Source organism: Balaenoptera acutorostrata, chromosome 11 (assembly GCF_949987535.1).
Source record: "Balaenoptera acutorostrata chromosome 11, mBalAcu1.1, whole genome shotgun sequence".
Taxonomy (NCBI): Eukaryota; Metazoa; Chordata; class Mammalia; order Artiodactyla; family Balaenopteridae; genus Balaenoptera; species Balaenoptera acutorostrata.
Genome location: NC_080074.1, coordinates 23,438,691 through 23,460,079, shown reverse-complemented (window position 1 = coordinate 23,460,079; position 21,389 = coordinate 23,438,691). Strand labels below are relative to the sequence as shown.

At 40.4% G+C, this 21,389-nt stretch overlaps 1 protein-coding gene and 1 non-coding gene across 4 annotated transcripts; both read left to right on the top strand.

Moving 5' to 3' along the window:
• The first annotated feature begins 4,887 nt into the window (after positions 1 to 4,887).
• On the top strand, positions 4,888 to 10,960 carry SLC25A3 (solute carrier family 25 member 3). Of its 3 annotated transcripts, none has more exons than XM_007165848.2 (8): positions 4,888 to 4,995; positions 5,243 to 5,403; positions 6,394 to 6,518; positions 8,035 to 8,214; positions 8,964 to 9,145; positions 9,792 to 9,964; positions 10,432 to 10,542; positions 10,624 to 10,960. In XM_007165848.2, the coding sequence occupies exons 2-8, from the start codon at positions 5,247 to 5,249 to the stop codon at positions 10,782 to 10,784; spliced, it is 1,089 nt and encodes a 362-aa protein (XP_007165910.2). In that variant the 5' UTR covers positions 4,888 to 4,995; positions 5,243 to 5,246; the 3' UTR covers positions 10,785 to 10,960. The 3 variants fall into 3 exon arrangements, with proteins under 3 accessions (XP_007165910.2, XP_007165911.2, XP_007165909.2); XM_007165849.3 differs by lacking the exon at positions 6,394 to 6,518 and adding an exon at positions 6,675 to 6,796 and having other exon boundaries at positions 4,894 to 5,052; XM_007165847.3 differs by having other exon boundaries at positions 4,894 to 5,052.
• Positions 9,472 to 9,720, top strand: LOC114238420 (small nucleolar RNA SNORA53). The gene has a single exon (XR_003623794.1). It is a non-coding gene; the product is annotated as a small nucleolar RNA SNORA53 (small nucleolar RNA).
• Positions 10,961 to 21,389: the final 10,429 nt, after the last annotated feature.

Sequence of the window (21,389 nt, the reverse complement as noted above, 5' to 3'; positions counted from 1 at the left end):
TAAAATACAATGTCTCTGAATATACAGATATAACTTTCACTGTTTTCAGCTCCATGCACAAACATGGGTGAGTTTAAGAGTCTGAGGCTGGGCCTCAGAGCTGGCTCTGCTCTCTCGGGGTACACTATGGTAAAGAGATCACCAGTCTTACAGACAAGGTACTCTAGGCTCAACCTAGCATACCTTTCCAAAGAATGGGGATTTTAAAACTTTCCAGAATGGAAACTAAAGCCCCAACTGTGAAGTCCATTTTATTTCATTTCCGATACAAAGAGACAAATTTCTCCCTACTCTATTTATGAAGTCATACAAAAACAAAACAACAACAACAACAAACCACCCCAAAAATAAAAAGCAAGATTTCTAATCAAAAAAGACAATAAATAAGTGGATGTTACTCTTTTTTCCTCAGGGCAGATATGAAAACGGACTTTAGTCTCCCTCACATAATTTTTGATATCCTTCTATTACATGACTGTGCTAGGAATTATTTAAGGATTTTCTTGTGATTCTCCATGACAGAGATAATTGTCAAATCTACAAGGGCAAACTTGACTTCTAGCTCTAAGTTTTTCAAATGCCCATGGCAAAGTTCCCCTTGAATGTTCTATCTCTCTAGCGTCTCAAAGTTTAACTGTTTATCTCCTAAATATGGGTCTGGGTTAGGATTGGTCACAAAGGAAATTTGTGCAAAGGCAGAAGTGAAGCAGCAGTCATTATACTCTGAAGGTCAGTGTAGGACATGAGGTGCTGTGGCAGCTCACGCTCATTTTGCTGATGTGCTGGCTCACCTTAAATCGGGGCAGAGGCCAGGTGTGAAGCTTTTTCAGAACTCCTGGATCTTCTTCGGTTTCTCTGAGTCCTGGGCCAGATGCATAGCGGCATTGTGGCTCTCATAAGCACCTGCACCATGACTCCTGCAGGGACCAGCATTGTGGGTGATGAGACAGACTCACGGTCTAGTTTGACTCTGTGGGTTCCAGTTTGTCCCTGCTCACCCCCACTTCATGTTCAGCTTTCCTACCTGACTGTAAGTCCTATTGATTTACAGTAATTTCAGGTGCAGCCCCAGACACAGGCAAATTCTTCTCCAGCTCCTACAGTCTCATAAGGTCTAACCCCTACAATAAATCTTTTATTCCATATGACTCACTGTGGCTATGCTTCTCTGATCAAACTCTGATACAGACAGTGGTATTGGAAGTAATTCCAGGAGAACAAAACCTTGACAATGGGTTTCTCTGAATTTGTTCTGGGTTATCTGGTCTGATTGGATTTAAAGGCATTGGTGACCAGCTGTCAATGATAATGGTGACACTGGTTGTCCATGGCATGCATTAGCAAAAAAAAATTTCTTAAATTATGGCCTGTGGATACCAGTAATCAAATGGCTAAAGAAGGCAAGGCTTTAGGTGACCAAGTAGATGCTTCCACAAAATATTTAAGTGAAAATAAGGACTACAGTGGGGTTGGCTGTTTTTTTCCTAATTATGTTGGATACGTAGGGGAAGGAAATGATGAGCTTAGGGTTTTAAACTCTCAGTTCAAGATGAGATAAGGGACCAGAAAACCTAAATGACTGCCTTCCTATATGTACAAGGCTGTAATTTCTAAAAACTAAACCCAAAATCGAATCCTGAATTACAATGCAATTGAATTCCCCATCTTACAGGCCTCGTGTTAACATAAGGGCTTTTTAAAAAAAAAAAAAAAATTATTTATTTATTTATTTATCTATGGCTGTGTTGGGTCTTCGTTTCTGTGCGAGGGCTTTCTCTAGTTGCGGCAAGTGGGGACCACTCTTCATCGCGGTGCGCGGGCCTCTCACTGTCGTGGCCTCTCCCGTTGCGGAGCACAGGCTCCAGACGCGCAGGCTCAGCAATTGTGGCTCACGGGCCTAGTCGCTCCGCGGCATGTGGGATCTTCCCAGACCAGGGCTCGAAGCCGTGTCCCCTGCATTGGCAGGCGGACTCTCAACCACTGCGCCACCAGGGAAGCCCAGGGCTTTTTTTTTGAGCAGTGTGGATGGGAACACATGGGAAGATTCAGATGACACTGGGATCATGAACCCCTAAGTTCTGCTGAGCCTCTATTGCTAGTAGAAATAGCTCTTCCTCCCCCTGAGGTAGTTGCCTTGTAGGGTGTGCTGATCCTTCTCAGAACCAGTTGTCAATACCTCCCATTGCTTCTAGACCCCATTGCAGGAAACCCTAGAAGGTAAGATAAAAAGTGTGCAAGATTTATATTAAGAGAAACCTGGGCAACACACATGGGGACGGAGGCTAAGAATGTTTGGTTGGATGTATAGTAGTCAGCCTCTAGGATGGCCCCAATGATCTCCACCTCCCTTCCTACATTGTATCAGGATTCGTCTGCATGACCAGTAAAATACAGAAGTGATGGTGTGTCACTTCTGAGATTAGGTTATAAAGGACACTGCAACTTCTGTCCTGGTTGCTCTTTCTTTCTTGAATTACTCTGGGGAAGCCATGTCATGAGTAGCCCTATGGAGAGGGCCACACAACAAGGAATTGCAGCATTCTGCCAGTCGCCAAGTTTGCGACCCTGAAAGCAGATCCTCTAGCCCCAGTCAAGTCTTTAGAGACCACAGTCCCAGCCAACAGCTTGCCTTCAACCTTATGACAGTCCCTGAGTCAGGCCATGTAGTTCAGCCACATCCAGATTCCTGACCCTCAGAAAATATAATAGTATTTGTTGTTTTATGTCCCTAAATTTTGGAGTAATTTGATAAGTAGCAATAACTAAAAGAGAAGGAATATAATGGTAGATCAAGGCAAACTTACTGATATGAGTACAGTAAAGAAAGTGGCCCAATCCATTGTTTTAGCTCAGATTGCTGAGGGTGTCTCTAACAGTTTAGCTGAAATTTAAATTCAGTGGCAGCCCATATTAAATGAAATTAAAATGCTAGACTGCCTTGGTATACTGAATAGGAAGGCATTGACAAAGACTCTCTTCTTAACCAAACTTTAGTTAGGCTACTCTGAGCCCTTTTTCCACTAAGCCCATCCTTGGGCATGATCATAAGGAGCCCAAGTGCAGCAAGGATTCTAAGTCGGTTTAGCCAGAATCTCCCAAACTTGATATCTGATCACCCTCGATACCTGAACAAATTCCTCATCTCCCAAGTGATGTCTGATAACCTTGGCCTGCCTTCTGCAAGAATCCTGTGAGGTCAATTTAGCAAGAATTACCCTAATCTCTCAGTAACTTCCCATCCACTGATGCCCGCCCCCCCCCCCCCCCCCGCCCAACCTCAAACCCCAGCTCTGCTCCTTGGCTAAAAATCCTCAGTTTTAGAAATTATTTGACTGAGAACTAACAGAACACAAATTTCTTTTGCTTAAGCCACTCAGTCCGAGGTACTTTGTTATGACAGCCTCTAGCAAACTAATACAGCAGATTTTGACTTAGTGATGAGTGATTAGAAAACCAAATGCCAAAAGTGACAATTATTACCTCTAGAGGAAAACAGATCGTTCAAGATTAGAAATATCATTACAGCATTCACCATGGCTTACCATAAATAGTAGTCATCATAATGTGAACACTAAATATTGATCTCACCAAAATTATTATTGAACTCTAATCAAAGGATGGGGAATTGAAAAGATTGAAGCCCATGATATCTGCTTTTTAAAGAAAATGTCCAGTTTCTTTCTTAAGAGGATAACATTTAAAATTTTTCTAATATTGTAATGCTAATTTTCTACAAAAATCTTGCATGTTTATATAGGCACGGAGTTTTAGTCAATATTGCTACCATTGGCATACATGACAGCTCAATTTTTCAAGTCCATTTAATAAAACAAACAAAAAAGGAAGAAAAAAGAAGAAGAAATTATCTCACTGAGTTTTCACAAACTCTGCAAGATATGTATTACTCCCATCCAGGACCAGCTGCAAAATCTGCAGGGCCCAGTGCAAAATGAAAAACACAGGGTCTCTTGTTCATTAAGAATTTTAAAACGGTGACAGCAGAACATTAAACCAAGCATAGGTCCTGCATAACTGTATAGGTAGCAAGCCCATGAGACCAGCCCTGCTTCCACCATTTAAGAAACAGGTGCACAGAGATCAAGTAAATTCCCAAGGTTACTTTAACAGTAGCTGGGAAAATGTCAGAGCCAGAATTCTAACAGAGGTTTGACCCCTACTAAACTCTTCCCTATTAAACTAGGCCTTTCTTTGTTTAACTGAATCTAATGAAGATTTTCTAAATTTATTAAAAACAAAATCTGCTGTCAGTCACTTTCACTCTAGTTCACCCCTGTACTCCCAGGTGTTAAAAATAATTTATTGAATGCTTTAATGTGTTATATAAACTATTGTGACGAAGCAGCAAGCTGTCTTAAGAGTTCTTGCTACACATTTCCTTTTAAAATACTCTCCTAAAGTTTGATGGAAAATTCAGACATGTCTATGTGTAATGTCAATGGATGGAACCTAAAAAAAGAAAAAAAAGTACCATAATAGCAGAAGCTGTGACACGAAAACTGTACTGCAGTGACATTCTAACCGCAAACCGAAATATTTATCATCGCGTATTCGGATTTTTTTTTTTAGGTGACTAGTATATTGGGGCTCATTTAAATGAAAAGAAAGGAAGCCCCAGATTCCAGGAGAGACGTTTGAAGGTGAAGGGACAATAAGAGGAGATCACGAGCACAAACCCACACAACTCAAAAACACCGGCCCGGAATGCGCGCCTGCGCAAAAAGAACCCTCATGCGTAGAAGCCGGGCCGGAAGGGCTAGGGCGAATGGGGCGGGGATAAGGTTGCTAGGAGAACGTGATGACGTTAGGGCTTCGGCGCTCTTCTTCGCCAATGGGTGCCGCCAGTCTGTAGTGACGCGCTGTGTGCGTCACGCTGACAACGCGCGAAGGGCACGGATCTAAAGACCCGGAGGACGTTCGGCCTCTGTGAGCGCCAGCCTTTCCGAGGGAGCGGTGGTGTGTTCGCCATCTTAGGGAGTGAGTGTGGCTCGGCCTTCCCTGCAGTGCGTGCGGGGAGCGGAGCGCGGAGACCCGGTGAGGCGCTTCTTTGGCTGTAGGCCCCGTTGGCCTCCTCCTTTGGGGAGGCCGCGGTGACCTCCTCAAGGGCGCGGAGGCGGGAAGAGGCAAGGCCTCGGTGCGGGGGTGGTCCCAGGGTGCAGGTGAGTTTAGCCGGCCTAACGGCCCCCTTTGCCTTTCCTCTGACCGCCGCTTCCTCTCTCCCTAGGAAGATGTTCTCGTCCGTGGCGCACTTGGCGCGGGCGAACCCCTTCAACGCGCCCCACCTACAGCTGGTGCAAGATGGTCTCGCGGGCCCCTGCAGCAACCCCGCCGGGCCCCCGGGCCCACCCCGCCGCTCCCGCAAGCTGGCAGCCGCCGCTGTGGAAGGTGAGGTCACACCCTGCCCCGATACAGTTGTCAGGTCCCCTCGTGGTCCCCTTGGCCTTCGTGGCGTGCTCGGCCCGGAGGACAGGGAAGGACGCGCCCTGCCCGCGACACCGCAGGACGGCGCCCAGTTGCTTGTCCGAGGATGTCAGCTCGTTCCTCCCGAAGCCGGGTGTCGGATCCTTGGCTCTCCCTCAAGGGCGTGGAAGGGTCTAGGCCCTGCTCCCTCCGTGACCTCCGCGTCCTCGAGGGAGTGGAGGCATAGAGGCCGTGACTAGCTCCTTATCTTTGCTGTGAGCCAACTTGGTCAGACGACTAGATCAGTTCTTTGATTTTGCTTTCACTTTCTTTTTAAAAATATTGCTTTCTCCCTTTAGTATTCCCGGAGTCTAATATTAGTTGACACAAGGTATGTGTGATAACTGGGTAACTCTTGTTTTAATGCGCCTGATTGACTTGTGGGCCCGGAGAGACCATAGAAAGGATATAATAATTGATAGGAATCCCTTTGATCTTATCTCTAGGGTTTCTTGATGGTTAGACCCAACTTTATTTTAATTGTGTATATTTTAAATCCCAGTGGAGTGTATTTACAGAGAAACCTGAAAACCGAATTGCGGGAGTACAGAATATGTTATCTACCTTGTACCTGTAAAATGTAAAGATTTAAAAAAAAAAATTATTATGTGTTTCTCTTCTGTCTTTAGTGTGAGAAAAAACCCTGACATCGTCATTCGGCCCTTCAATTTAGACAGTTAAATCTATGGTCATTTGTGTAGTAAATGTATTTGACTGCAGGAATTTATGTTTATCTAGTTTTACACTATAGGGGTCCATAAGTGGGGATAGTGTTTACTTGTAAATGGTGGCCAGAGCTGTTCAGTTGTGATAATACTTTTTCACAGGGAAACGTAGTTCTCTTGCATTCCCATGGCCTTAGTCATCTCTGAAGAAATATTTATTTGATTTTTTTTTTTTTTTTCAATCAAACAGAGCAGTATAGCTGTGACTATGGATCTGGCAGATTCTTTCTTCTCTGTGGGCTTGGAGGAATTATTAGTTGTGGCACAACACATACAGCATTGGTTCCTCTAGATCTGGTTAAATGCAGAATGCAGGTTTGTTTTTGCATGTTGGACTAAATAAAACATTGTTGAAGCATGGGTGTTACCTGTTAACAAGCTGTGTGAAAACCTAACTGTCCAGGAGGTAAGTTGATAACCAGTAACATGAGTATTATATTAAAATGCATGGTGTGTCTTGTCTTACTACAGAGTACAGTTGTGAATATGGCTCCGCGAAGTTTTACGCACTGTGTGGCTTTGGTGGGGTCTTAAGTTGTGGTCTCACACACACTGCTGTTGTTCCTCTGGATTTAGTGAAATGCCGAATGCAGGTTTGTATTGAGATGACAGCATTGAACATCTCTTCTGTGTGTGACTTAATTCCAAGTAATATTAAAGGACTTCACAAATGAGAAGAATGAAGACATTACGACTGCCAGAAATTTTAGTAGCAAACTCAAATTTCTTTAGCTCATGATTTTTACTTTAATTAGTGTTTTAAATCCAAGAAATACCTCTTTTAAAATAAGAGTGAAGGTAGATTGTTGATCTCAGACTCTGCCTGTAAGTGGTTTTTGCTGCTGGGCTGAATTCTGCCTAGAGTTCTTCAAGGCCTATTGATTCTTTTTTGCTCCAAATAGTCATTTTACAAGCACTTACAGGTCAGAGTAGGCTGTCATTCTTTGTGTATTATACAGTGTAACTTCATGTCTCTTATTTATTGATAAGATCAAGGCAGAGAACACTGTAGATTAAAAAACTCTGTATAGTGTTTAAAATTTGTAGGCATAGCTTCTTGCATATTTATTTACATAAAAGGTTTTCTTTTACAATTAAAATGTCTTAATTAGGATGATTGAAACACAAATAATCAAACATCAAAAATTTATTTGTCCCAAACAGGATTAGAGATCTACTTACCTAAAAGAGAAAGGAAGGTGAAATATTAGCAGGGAGAGGAAGGTGATGTATACCAGCCCTTCTAGTACTGGCAGAAATAGATAAGATTTTTACCCCCATTAGTTATACCTTTGCTAAAACTTATTATGCATGTCTCTTAAAGGGAATTTAATTTCTTAACTCAAAAGAGGGTTTTCATGTCGATGTACCTTTTTAACTTGTATTTAATTTGATTGTCTTAAGTTCACAAAACTTTATAATCACTTAATGGGCTAGCATATATCAAGGATATAGACTTATCTATTGTTTATGAAGTAGCTTTAAGACTAATTTTTAAGTGGTAAAAAGAGTTGGGTGGTGGGAAAATCTCTTGTGTCAGTTTTATCGTGTATTGTAGGAATTTTATCCTCTTAACTAACCCTCCAAGACTTAAGTCTGACTGAAAGAAAGCCAGACCTTACTGTATGAAAAGTTACATTTACAAAGATAATAGTAGACATTAAGCTGATATCATGCAGTGAACTTGTATTTACCCACCTTTTGTGTAGTTACTAAAGTTTATATTAGAACCAAAAGGAAAAACTAATAATAACAAAATTAAATGTTTGTGAGAAGTGTTATTATCTCTTTGGTACATTTAATTTTTTTTTTCTTCTTGTTTTAAATAAAGGTGGACCCACAAAAGTACAAGGGCATATTTAATGGATTCTCAATTACACTCAAAGAAGATGGTGTTCGTGGTTTGGCCAAAGGATGGGCTCCGACTTTCATTGGCTATTCTATGCAAGGGCTCTGCAAATTTGGCTTTTATGAAGTCTTCAAAGTTTTGTATAGCAACATGCTTGGAGAGGTGTGTAATTTAACTTTGAAATTGAAAAGTCCTCAGCTTTTAGGGACTTCCCTGGTAGTCCAGTGGCTAAGACTCCACGCTCCCAATGCAAGGGGCCCAGGTTTGATCCCTGGTCAGGGAACTAGATCCCACATGCCGAAACTAAGACCCGGCGCAGCCAAATAAATAAATATTTAAAAAAGAAGAAAAAGGAAAAAAAAGTTCTCAGTTTTCAACTTAAAGTATAAGACCAAAAAGGATCTTAGATTTTGTTTGACTCACCTTGGTTTAGAACTGAGGAAATAGTCTCAGAAAGGGTGAACAGTATGTTTCAAATCATAAGGCTGTTTTTTGTGTTTTTTTTAACATCTTTATTGGAGTATGATTGCTTTACAATGTTGTGTCATAAGGCTGTTTTAACATAAACAGGATAAGAAAAAGAAACTATTTCATTAGATTTCAGTGCTCTTTTTATTATTGCTATGCTGCTTTCCAAATAAGTTGGATTTGAGTTTTTTAAAGAGAAGGACTGTAGTATTCCTGTGTGAGTTCAAGGGTCAACTGTGCTTGGCACCTAGACATTCAGAAAATATTCAGTGTACTATGGTTGACGAGGTTATGAGAGATACTCAGTCTCATGTGTGTTATCTGTGGACTCTGTGATAAACACTTAAAATGTCTGAAATTTAACTGTTTCCTAGAACTGTCTCTTAAATTGAGAACAGCCAGTGCAGCAGCAGTTCTTGTTTCTCCTCATGTTTTTCATGTAGGAGAATGCCTATCTCTGGCGCACATCACTATATTTGGCTGCCTCTGCCAGTGCTGAATTCTTTGCTGACATTGCTCTGGCTCCTATGGAAGCTGCTAAGGTTCGAATTCAAACCCAACCAGGATATGCTAACACTTTGAGGGATGCAGCTCCCAAAATGTATAAGGAAGAAGGCTTAAAGGCGTAAGTATTTGCCTAAATATATAGTATAAAAATACTCATTTGAGAAAACCGCATTTGTTAGCATTAAACTTGCCAGACTTTCTCTTTTTCACATCTCTTTCCCCCTCACATAGAACATAAACTCTAGGGGCAAGGATAAGTTGATACATGGCTTGAACCCTGAATTAAGGGGTTTTTTTCCCCCTAAAGTTAGAATCATTTGTCAGTCTACAAATGACTTGATATTTGACCTAAATATTAACTCTTAACTTGGGGGTTGGGGAGTGCCCTTGTTAGAATTCTTGTCATCTATGTTCACAGTTAAGAATTTGCATATAGTCAGGCCACACATGCTTCCTTAGATCCACCTTTGTGGATGCCAATCTTGAGCTGAGTTCTACTTGTAAACTTACTGTTTCTTGTAGTTCCAGTCAAAGAAACATCCAGCAACTTTTTTGGTTGTATAGTCAAAGGTGCTTGAGTCATTGGCATGTGAGATAAATATACCTGCATGTTAGTCTTAGGTTCTGATAGAAATGACATGCAGTGGTGCTGCCATTTTGTTACTATCAGGACTTGACTGGTGTGCGGACACTTCTGTTAATAATGAAAAAGTCTGCTAGATGAATATATGCAACTGAGTAAAATAAGTCTTCTGATTTCCTAGATTCTACAAGGGGGTTGCTCCTCTCTGGATGAGACAGATACCATACACCATGATGAAGTTCGCCTGCTTTGAACGTACTGTTGAAGCATTGTACAAGTTTGTGGTTCCCAAGCCCCGAAGTGAATGTTCAAAGCCAGAGCAGCTGGTTGTCACATTTGTGGCAGGTTACATAGGTATGAATTATTTAGAACATGCTTGTCTGTGAAATTAAGAATAATCATTTCCAGTATTGGCCTCTTTTGTGAGGGAAAAATATTCCAAAGAAGTTTTATCTTTCCATTGCGTTTTATATACTCTTCAGGATTCACAAATACTTGCTAATTCGTTCCTAAAATAATTGTCTTGTGGTTTGCATGTCATAATTAAGCTCGGGAATGTATTGACTTCACTGCTGTGCCTTTTTCTGTTGTTTTTCCAGTAACAAGTCTTTAATACAAGAGAAAGTGTTAAAATCTCAATAAAACTTGAGGGATTGTTCTGTTTTACATAGGGTAGACTGCTTCATAACTTGTCAGTCTCACTCTAAAATATTTTTTTAAACACAAGAAAATTTTATTACTTATGAAAAGGTTGTTGGCTGTGATGTGAAAATTTTTTTTAACTGACCCCATATTGGATCGTTTATCTTGACTTTGTGCAGCTGGAGTCTTCTGTGCCATTGTTTCTCACCCTGCTGATTCTGTGGTGTCTGTGTTGAATAAAGAGAAGGGTAGCAGTGCGTCTCTGGTCCTCCGGAGACTTGGATTTAGAGGTAAGATTTTTTTTTCTCCCATCTAAAGAAAGAATAACATTTTGGAGTATATTTTTCACTCACATTTCATATTTTATCCAGGTGTATGGAAGGGACTGTTTGCCCGTATCATCATGATCGGCACTCTGACTGCACTGCAGTGGTTCATCTATGACTCCGTGAAGGTCTACTTCAGGCTCCCTCGCCCTCCTCCACCTGAGATGCCAGAATCTCTGAAGAAGAAGCTTGGGTACACTCAGTAGATGAAAGCAAATGTGGACTGAATCTGCTTGTTGATCAGTGTTGAGGAAAATGCAGAAGGAACTTTTATATATTTGACAGTGTAGGAAATTGTCTGTTCCTAATATAATTACTGTAGTGCTCTTGCAAGAAGCAAGAGTTTCAAACTTACTGTTGAAATAAACCCAACTGTTCATGATTTGTCTGTGACTTGATAATTATTTTTAAAACTAGTTTTTAAAGAATTAACCCTAAAATGGAAAGAATTATGCACACATTAAAACCTCAAGGAAAAAAATTCACTGTTGGTTGAATGCTATGATCCCTACTCATAAATTGTCATATTTGTCACTCAAGAGAGTTCTTACATTTTCAGGAACCATGCCCTAAATTTTTAAAAACAATTGTTCAGTTTGAATATGGATAAATATTCATTTGTGGTTTATTTTGACAAGTACATTTCAGTATATAATCAAATTTTTGCAACACTTAACTATACTTTTAAAAATCCTAATCAGTGTGCTAATCCTTATTTGTAAAAGAAGGTAGTCTAAATTAGGCTGTTTCTTAGAATGGTAGTTTTTTAAAAGGACCAAAACATTTGATAGCTAAAAACTATTTCAGGTAACTTAATTCTCACCCAGATCTGACTTTCTAAATTACAAAAAAAATTACCATGAACTATTTCCAGTTTTGTTTTTAAGAAAGGTACCTGCTTGACACCTGGAGTAGGTGAATGCCCCTGGGACGGCGGCACTTTGGCATATTCAAGCATCTGGAATTTGGTTTAAGCCCAAACTGATGTTTTAAAAGCTAGAAAGTAAGCCACTGTTTAGTTTTCCCTTGTATTTTGGTTAGGAAGTATAAAAGCCCAATCTGTAATATAGTTTATTTGTTCAAGTCTGATTACATTTTACCTTGAGGCCTTTGGGTATAATATCTGGATTGAGTTGACAGTCCCTGTGTAAAGTATGCAGATGGGACCTCAGGAAAAAAACTTTGAAGGAGTCTAAACAGGAAGAGAAATGTTTTCATTCAAACCCATGTTACAAGGTCAGTGAACTAATTTAGAAACCAGGTGTATCTCATTGCATGTTAACTTCTCTCTATCATCATCATCTGGTCTTGTTTAAGGTTCCAGCCTTATTTTACCTGTGTTGCAGAGAAAAAGGAGGGGTTATGGGTGTAAATTTGGGCCAAATTGTCAAAAGGTAGAGCTGCGGTCTGAGCCCAAGCAAATGATGGCTGTGGCAGTTGGTGTCATCAGTGTGCATTAGTTACTGCTGTGTAACAAATCATCTGAAATGTAATGGCATGAGATGATAGCATCTCAAGCTTTCTGTGGGTCAGAAATTCAGGAGCATTTGTTGGACTCTCCTGCTTCTGTGTCTCATGAAGTTACGATCAGATGGTAGCTCTGGGGTCATCTCCAAAGACTTTTTCACATCCGGCTAGAGGGAGATTCTTTGAGCATCTCCCTGTTAGTGGCTCAGTCTTTCCTCAAAATCCACAGCATGGTGGCTTTAGGGCAACTGGACTTATTTCAGGGCTCTGAAGTGGAGCCAGGCAGAAGCTGGATCTTTTATAGGACTTAGCCTTGGAAGTCCTAGCATCACTTCCACTATACTCTTGGTCACCAGAAGTCCCAGAAGATCAATTCCCAGCTTCGTGGAAAAGGAACACAGACTCCACCTCCTACTGGGAGGAGGGTCAGTCACATTGTAAGAGCCTGTGGGATTTGATATGTATGTATATTGGGCCAACGCAGAGGTGGACTGTGGATTTAAAAACTTTAGGGTATGCAGTTCAGCCAGCCTTCACCATGAGAGATTTCCACTGCCAGCCAGGATTCAAGTTTTATTTTTCAAGAGAAGCAATAGGTTTCATTTGTGGGTATTGACATAAAGTATGCTGTGTTCAAGCTGTCAAGAATTGCTTGCTATTTGTAGTTAGAGAACTTTCAAAGCTATTTCTGAGAGGTAAAACCATTTCATCCTCAAGATTCAATTAAGATGCCCACTTAAAATGTGAATTCCCATTTTGTATTTTAAAATTTATTCATGCTGAAAATAAAGATTCTAATAAGGATATTTGAACATTGTTTTTTCACATTTGGCTTTAAGAAAATGTTAATTTCACAAAGCAGAACCCAGTGGGATGAGTATATGTGATTAGTTGTTTAATTGAATTATGTCTTAACACTAGGACATAATTAGTTTCCAGAGGGATCAAATAAAATTCAACTTGTCTCTAAGAAACTCTTAAGAAAGCCAGATTTTTGCTAAATTATCTGGTGTCATGTACAACAAAGCTGGAAAACTTAACAGCTTAACCAAATCTCCATTGTGTGAAAGCTTCATGAAATGTTTTGATACCATTTTGGGGAAAGTGTCCACAATATTGATCAAGTTTGGTGCATGGCAGTCAGTCTTGCTGCTAAATTAGGAGTTACATACTGTTTCTTCAACAAATTATATAATCATATTGTTTATACAATTTTTATCATTTACATGATAAATCAATAATTGTTAAAAATCCCAGATACCATGTGGATAAGAAACTGATTGCAAACTTTGAGGAATCTGGAGTTCACAACTGAATGCTGTGCCTCTTGATATATCAAACAATGATGTACCTTAGTAGGCTAGCTACTCTTAACAGCTCTCACCTCAGATATTATCTACTGAATCATTTTCTCTTTTGCAAGGCAGCCCTGACTTAACATCCTCCGAAGTGGTCATAGGAGGTGCATGAGATGTTCACCTCACATTGATACTGTTTATGAATCTTTGGTGACTTGAATTTCCTAGAAAGCAACTATTCCAAGGTTTTCATGTGTGGTGTTATAGACTCTATAAAAGTGCCATGCATGCAACAGTCACTTAAACGTTGGCTATACTGAATGAAAACCTAGAGGGTGTGTCTCCTACATAAGATACAATTCCTACCTAATATACTGTGATTTGATGTACAAGTCAGCTAGGTTTCTTTGTGGAACGCAGCATATGCAAGATTTGAAGATGGAGGATAATTCATGCTAGGGGCAGTGTCTATCATTTCAAGACCCATGATCTCAACACCAGGAGGCTGTATCAACCAAGGTTAAAGCTACTTTTTTAGACATCATTAATATTCTGAAAATAATGCAATCAACTTTTAATCATGGATAAACAATTCTTCACTGATTTTATTGACTGCACAACAGGTTAGACTTTAAATAGTATTAAAGCAGGGAAATTCCACAGAAAGCTGAAGATGACTCACCCGTAAGAGACCATATCTATTATTGAAGTGATTAATTTTACATTTTCTACTGTTGGGAAACAGATCCAAAGTTTTCCATTCTATATTTGCCTCCAAAGCTATCTGTCTTGAAAACAAAATCATGACAATGAACCTAGTGACATTCCAGATTTGAGGGTTCCTTCAAGAAAGTCCTGCTCAGGATGGCTACCAAATTACTGATAGATTTGTGAATCGTTAAAATAATGAGTAGAATAGCACCAAACAAGATGAGTGCCTCATTTATTTGGCACTGATAGAAATTAAATTATTTTTTTTTTGGCTGTGCTGTGTGGCTTGCGAGTCTTAGTTCCCTGACCAGGGATTGAACCTGGGCCCCGGCAGTGAAAGCGCCGAGTCCTAAGCACTGGACCACCAGGGAATTGCCCAGAAACTAATATTTTTCGTTAATGAATTTTCAGATAGTTGAATTTATATTTTTAAGTGCTGAAATTTTTCTTCTTTTTTTTGAACTTTTGAATTTTATTTATTTATTTATACAGCAGGTTCTTATTAATTATCCATTTTCTACATATTAGTGTATACATGTCAATCCCAATCTCCCAATTCATCACACCACCACCACCACCCCTGCCGCTTCCCACCTTGGTGTCCATACGTTTGTTCTCTACATCTGTGTCTCAATTTCTGCCCTGCAAACCGGTTAATCTGGACCATTTTTCTAGGTTCCACATATATGTGTTAATATATGATATTGTTTTTCTCCTTCTGACTTACTTCACTCTGTATGACAGTATCTAGATTCATCCACGTCTCTACAAATAACCCATTTTTGTTCCTTATTAGGGCTGAATAATATTCCATTGCAAATATGTACCACATCTTCTTTATCCATTCATCTCTTGATGGGCATTTAGGTTGCTTCCATGACCTGGCTATGGTTGTCTTTTCATCTTGTTTGTAGCTTCCTTTGCTTTGCAAAAGCTTTTAAGTTTCATTAGGTGCCATTTGTTTATTTTTGTTTTTATTTCCATTACTCTAGGAGGTGGGTCAAAAAAGATCTTGCTGTGATTTATGTCAAAGAGTGTTCTTCCTATGTTTTCCTCTAAGAGATTTATAGTGTCCAGTCCTACATTTAGGTCTCTAATTCATTTTGAGTTTATTTTTGTGTATGGTGTTAGGGAGTGTTCTAATTTCATTCTTTTACATGTAGCTGCCCAGTTTTCCCAGCACCACTTATTGAAGAGACTGTCTTTTCTCCATTGTATATCCTTGCCTCCTTTGTCATAGATTAGTTGACCATAGGTGCGTGGGTTTATCTCTGGGCTTTCTATCTTGTTCCATTGATCTACGTTTCTGTTTTTGTGCCAGTACCATATTGCCTTGATTACTGTAGCTTTGTAGTATAGTCTGAAGTCAGGGAGTCTGATTCCTCCAGCTCCGTTTTTTTCCCCTCAAGACTGCTTTGGCTGTTCGGGGTCTTTTGTGTCTCTATACAAATTTTAAGATTTTTTGTTCTAGTTCTGTAAAAAATGCCGTTGGTAGTTTGAGAGGGCTTGCATTGAATCTGTAGATTGCTTTGGGTAGTATAGTCATTTTCACAATACTGATGCTTCCAGTCCAAGAACATGGTATATCTCTCCATCTGTTTGTATCATCTTTAATTTCTTTCATCAGTGTCTTACAGTTTTCTGCATACAGGTCTTTTTTCTCCCTAGGTAGGTTTATTCCTAGGTATTTTAGTCTTTTTGCTGCAGTGGTAAATGAGAGTGCTTAATTTCTCTTTCAGATTTTTCATCATTAGTGTATAGGAATGCAAGAGGTTTCTGTGCATTAATTTTGTATTCTGCAACAATACCAAATTCATTGATTAGCTCTAGTAGTTTTCTGGTGGCATCTTTAGGATTCTCTATGTATAGTATCATGTCATCTGCAAACAGTGACAGTTTTACTTCTTCTTTTCCAATTTGTATTCCTTTATTTCTTTTTCTTCTCTGATTGCCATGGCTAGGACTTCCAAAACTATGTTGAATAATAGTGGTGAGAGTGGACATCCTTGTCTTGTTCCTGATCTTAGAGGAAATGCTTTCAGTTTTTCACCATTGAGAATGATGTTGGCTGTGCGTTTGTCGTATATGGCCTTTATTATGTTGAGGTAGGTTCCCTCTATGCCCACTTTCTGGAGAGTTTTTATCATAAATGGGTGTTGAATTTTGTCAAAAGCCTTTTCTGCATCTATTGAGATGATCATATGGTTTTATTCTTCAATTTGTTAATATGGTGTATCACATTGATTGATTTGCATATATTGAAGAATCCTTGCATTGCTGGGATAAATCCCACTTGATCATGGTGTATGATCCTTTTAATGTGTTGTTGGATTCTGTTTGCTAGTATTTGTTGAGGATTTTTGCATCTATATTCATCAGTGATATTGGTCTGTAATTTTCTTTTTTTGTAGTATCTTTGTGTGGTTTTGGTATCAGGGTGATGGTAGCCTCATAGAATGAGTTTGGGAGTGTTCCTTCCTCTGCAATTTTTTGGAAGATTTTGGGAAGGATGGGTGTTAGCTCTTCTCTAAATGTAATGGTAGAATTCACCTGTGAAGCCATCTGGTCCTGGACTTCTGTTTGTTTGAAGATTTTTAATCACAGTTTCAATTTCATTACTTGTGATTGGTCTGTTCATATTTTCTATTTCTTCCTGGTTCAGTCGTGGAAGGTTATACCTTTCTAAGAATTTGTCCATTTCTTCCAGGTTGCCCATTTTATTGGCATAGAGTTGCTTGTAGTAGTCTCTTAGGGTGCTTTGTATTTCTGCAGTGTCTCTTGTAACTTCTCCTTTTTCATTTCTAATTTTATTGATTTGAGTCCTCTCCCTCTTTTTCTTGATGAGTCTGGCTAATGGTTTATCAATTTTGTTTATCTTCTCAAAGAACCAGCTTTTAGTTTCATTGTTCTTTGCTATTGTTTTCTTCATTTCTATTTCATTTATTTCTGCTCTGATATTTTTGATTTCTTTCCTTCTACTAACTTTGGGTTTTGTTTGTTCATCTTTCTCTAGTTCCTTTAGGTGTAAGGTTAGATAGTTTATTTGAGGTTTTTCTTGTTTCTTGAGGTAGGCTTGTCTTGCTATAAACTTCCCTCTTAGAACTGCTTTTGCTGCATCCCACAGGTTTTGGATCATTGTGTTTTCATTGTCATTTGTCTCTAGGTATTTTCTATTTTCCTCTTTGATTTCTTCAGTGATCTCTTGGTTATTTAGTAACGTATTGTTTAGCCTCCATGTGTTTGTGTTTTTTACGTTTTTTTCCCCCTGTAATTGATTTCTAATCTTATAGCATTGTGGTCAGAAAAGATGCTTGATATGATTTCAATTTTCTTAAATTTACTGAGGCTTGATTTGTGACCCAAGATGTGATCTATCCTGGTGAATGTTTCATGCACACTTGAGAAGAAAGTGTAACCTGCTGTTTTTGGATGGAATGTCCTATAACTATCAGTTATATCTATCTGGTCTATTGTGTCATTTAAAGCTTGTGTTTCCTTATTCATTTTCTGCTTGGATGATCTGTCCATTGGTGTGAGGTGTTAAAGTCCCCCACTATTACTGTGTTACTGTCGATTTCCTCTTTTATAGCTGTTAGCAGTTGCCTTATGTATTGATGTGGTCCTTTGTTGGGTGCATATATATTTATTCTGCTCTTCAGTAGTTATTTCCACTATTTTATCTCCCAGGTCACTTATCCGTTCTTTTGCCTCAGTTATTCTGCCCTTGATCCCTTCTAGAGTATTTTTAATTTCATTTGTTGTGTTGTTCATCATTGCTTGTTTCCTCTTTAGTTCTTCTAGGTCCTTGTTAAATGTTTCTTGCATTTTCTCTATTTCCAAGGTTTTGGATCATCTTTACTATCATTATTCTGAATTCTTTTTCAGGTAGACTGCCTATTTCCTCTTCATTTGTTAGGTCTGGTGTGTTTTTACCTTGCTCCTTCATCTGCTGTGTGTTTTTCTGTCTTCTCATTTTGCTTATCTTACTGTGTTTGGGGTCTCCTTTTCGTAGGCTGCAGGTTCGTAGTTCCCGTTGTTTTTGGTGTCTGTCCCCAGTGGCTAAGGTTGGTTCAGTGGGTTGTGTAGGCTTCCTGGTGGAGGGGACTAGTGCCTGTGTTCTGGTGGATGAGGCTGGATCTTGTCTTTCTGGTGGGCAGGTCCACGTCAGGTGGTGTGTTTTGGGGTGTCTGTGGCCTTATGATTTTGGGCAGCCTCTCTGCTAATGGATGGGGCTGTGTTCCTGTCTTGGTAGTTGTTTGGCATAGGGTGTCCAGCACTGTAGCTTGCTGGTTGTTGAATGAAGCTGGGTCTTGGTGTGGAGATGGAGATCTCTGGGAGATTTTCACCGTTTGGTATTATGTGGAGCTGGGAGGTCTCTTGTGGACCAGTGTCCTGAAGTTGGCTCTCCCACCTCAGAGGCACAGCCCTGATGCCTGGCTGGAGCACCAAGAGCCTTTCGTCCACACGACTCAGAATAAAAGGGAGAAAAAATAGGAAGAAAGAAAGAAAGAAAGAGGATAAAATAAAATAAAATAAAGTAAGATAAAATAAAATAGAGTTATTAAAATACAAAATAAAAATAATTATTAATAAAAAAATATTTTTAAAGTAAAAAACAAAAAAAACGGATGGACAGAACCCTAGGACAAATGGTGAAAGCAAAGCTATACAGACAAAATCTCACACAGAAGCATACACATACACACTCACAAAAAGAGGAAAAGGGGAAAAAATAATATATCTTGCTCCCAAAGTTCACCTCCTCAATTTGGGATGATTTGTTGTCTATTCAGGTATTCCACAGATGCAGGGTACATCAAATTGATTGTGGAGCTTTAATCCACTGCTTCTGAGGCTGCTGGGAGAGATTTCCCTTTGTCTTCTTTGTTTGCACAGCTCCCTGGGTTCAGCTTTGGATTTGGCCCCACCTCTGGGTGTAGCTCGCCTGAGGGCGTCTGTTCTTTGCTCAGACAGGACGGGGTTAAAGAAGCAGCTGATTTGGGGGCTCTGGCTCACTCAGGTCGGGGGGAGGGAGGGGTACAGATACGGGGCGAGCCTGCGGCGGCAGAGGCCCACATGACGATGCACCAGGCTGATGCGCGCCGTGTGTTCTGCCGGGGAAGTTGTCCCTGGATCATGGGACCTGGGCAGTGGCGGGCTGCACAGGCTTCCGGGAGGGGAGGTGTGGAGAGTGACCTGTGCTTGCACACAGGCTTCTTGGTGACTGCAGCAGTAGCCTTAGTGTCCCATGCCCGTCTCTGGGGGTGCGCTGATAGCTGCAGCTCACGCTCGTCTCTGGAGCTCCTTTAAGCGGTGCTCCTAATCCCCGCTCCTCGCGCACCAGGAAACAAAGAGGGAAGAAAAAGTCTCTTGCCTCTTCAGCAGGTCCAGACTTTTTCCCGGACTCCCTCCCGGCTAGCCGTGGCACACTAGCCCCCTTCAGGCTGTGATCACGCCGCCAACCCTAGTCCTCTCCCTGTGATCCGACCGAGCCTCAGCTCCCAGCCCCCGCCCGCCCCGGCGGGTGAGCAGACAAGCCTCTCGGGCTGGTGAGTGCTGGTCGGCACCGCTCCTCTGTGTGGGAATCTCTCCGCTTTGCCCTCCGCACCCCTGTGGCTGCGCTCTCCTCCGTGGCTCCGAAGCTTCCCCCCTCTGCCACCCGCAGTCTCCGTCCGCGAAGGGGCTTCCTTTCCTCCTTCACAGCTCCCTTCCACTGGTGCAGGTCCGTCCCTATTCTTTTGTCTCTGTTTTTTCTTTTTTCTTTTTCCCTACCCAGGTACGTGGGGCGTTTCTTGCCTTTTGGGAGGTCTGAGGTCTTCTGCCAGTGTTCAGTAGGTGTTCTATAGGAGCAGTTCCACGTGTAGATGTATTTCTGATGTATCTGTGGGGAGGAAGGTGATCTCCACGTCTTACTCTTCCGCCATCTCCTCTCCCCTGTTGGGTGCATATATATTTATAATTGTTATATCTTCTTCTTGGATTGATCCTTTGATCATTATGTAGTGTCCTTCCTTGTCTCTTGTAACATTCTTGATTTTAAAGTCTATTTTATCTGATATGAGTATTGCGACTCCAGCTTTCTTTTGATTTCCATTTGCATGGAATATCTTTTTCCATCCCCTCACTTTCAGTCTGTATGTGTCCCTAGGTCTGAAGTGGGTCTCTTGTAGACAGCATATAGATGGGTCTTGTTTTTGTATCCATTCAGTGAACCTGTGTCTTTTGGTTGGAACATTTAATCCATTCACGTTTAAGGTAATTATCAATATGTATGTTCTTAATTGTTTTGGGTTTGTTTTTGTAGGTCCTTTTCTTCTCTTGTGTTACCCACTTAGAGAAGTTCCTTTAGCCTTTGTTGTAGAGCTGGATTGGTGGTGCTGAATTCTGTTAGCTTTTGCTTGTCTGTAAAGCTTTTGATTTCTCCATCAAATCTGAATGAGATCCTTGCTGGGTAGAGTAATCTTGGTTGTAGGTTCTTCCCTTTCATCACTTTAAATATGTTATGCCACTCCCTTCTGGCTTGTAGAGTTTCTGCTGCGAAATCAGCTGTTAACCTTATGGGAGTTCCCTTGTATGTTATATGTCATTTTTCCCTTGCTGCTTTCAATAATTTTTCTTTGTCTTTAATTTTTGCCAATTTGATTACTATGTGTCTTGGCATGTTTCTCCTTGGGTTTATCCTGCCTGGGACTCTCTGTGCTTCCTGGACTTGGGTGGCTATTTCCTTTCCCATGTTAGGGAATTTTTCAAGTGTAATCTCTTCAAATATTTTCTCTGGTCCTTTCTCTCTCTCTTCTCCTTCTGGGACCACTATAATGCGAAGGTTGTTGCATTTAATGTTGTCCCAGAGGTCTCTTAGGCTGTCTTCACTTCTTTTCTTTTCTTCATTCTTTTTTCTTTATTCTGTTCTGCAGCAGTGAATTCCACCATTCTGTCTTCCAGGTCACTTATCCATTCTTCTGCCTCATTTATTCTGCTATTGATTCCTTCTAGTGTATTTTTCATTTCAGTTTTTATATTGTTTATCTCTGTTTGTTTGTTCTTTAATTCTTCTAGGTCTTCGTTAAGCATTTCTTGCATCTTCTTGATCTTTGCCTCCATTCTTTTTCCGAGGTCCTGGATCATCTTCACTATCGTTATTCTGAATTATTTTTCTGGAAGGTTGCTTATATCCACTTCATTTAGTTGTTTTTCTGGGGTTTTATCTTGTTCCTTCATCTGGACATAGCCCTCTGCCTTTTCATCTTGTCTGTCTTTCTGTGAATGTGGTTTTTGTTCCATAGGCTGCAGGATTGTAGTTCTTCTTGCTTCTGCTGTCTGCCCTCTGGTGGATGG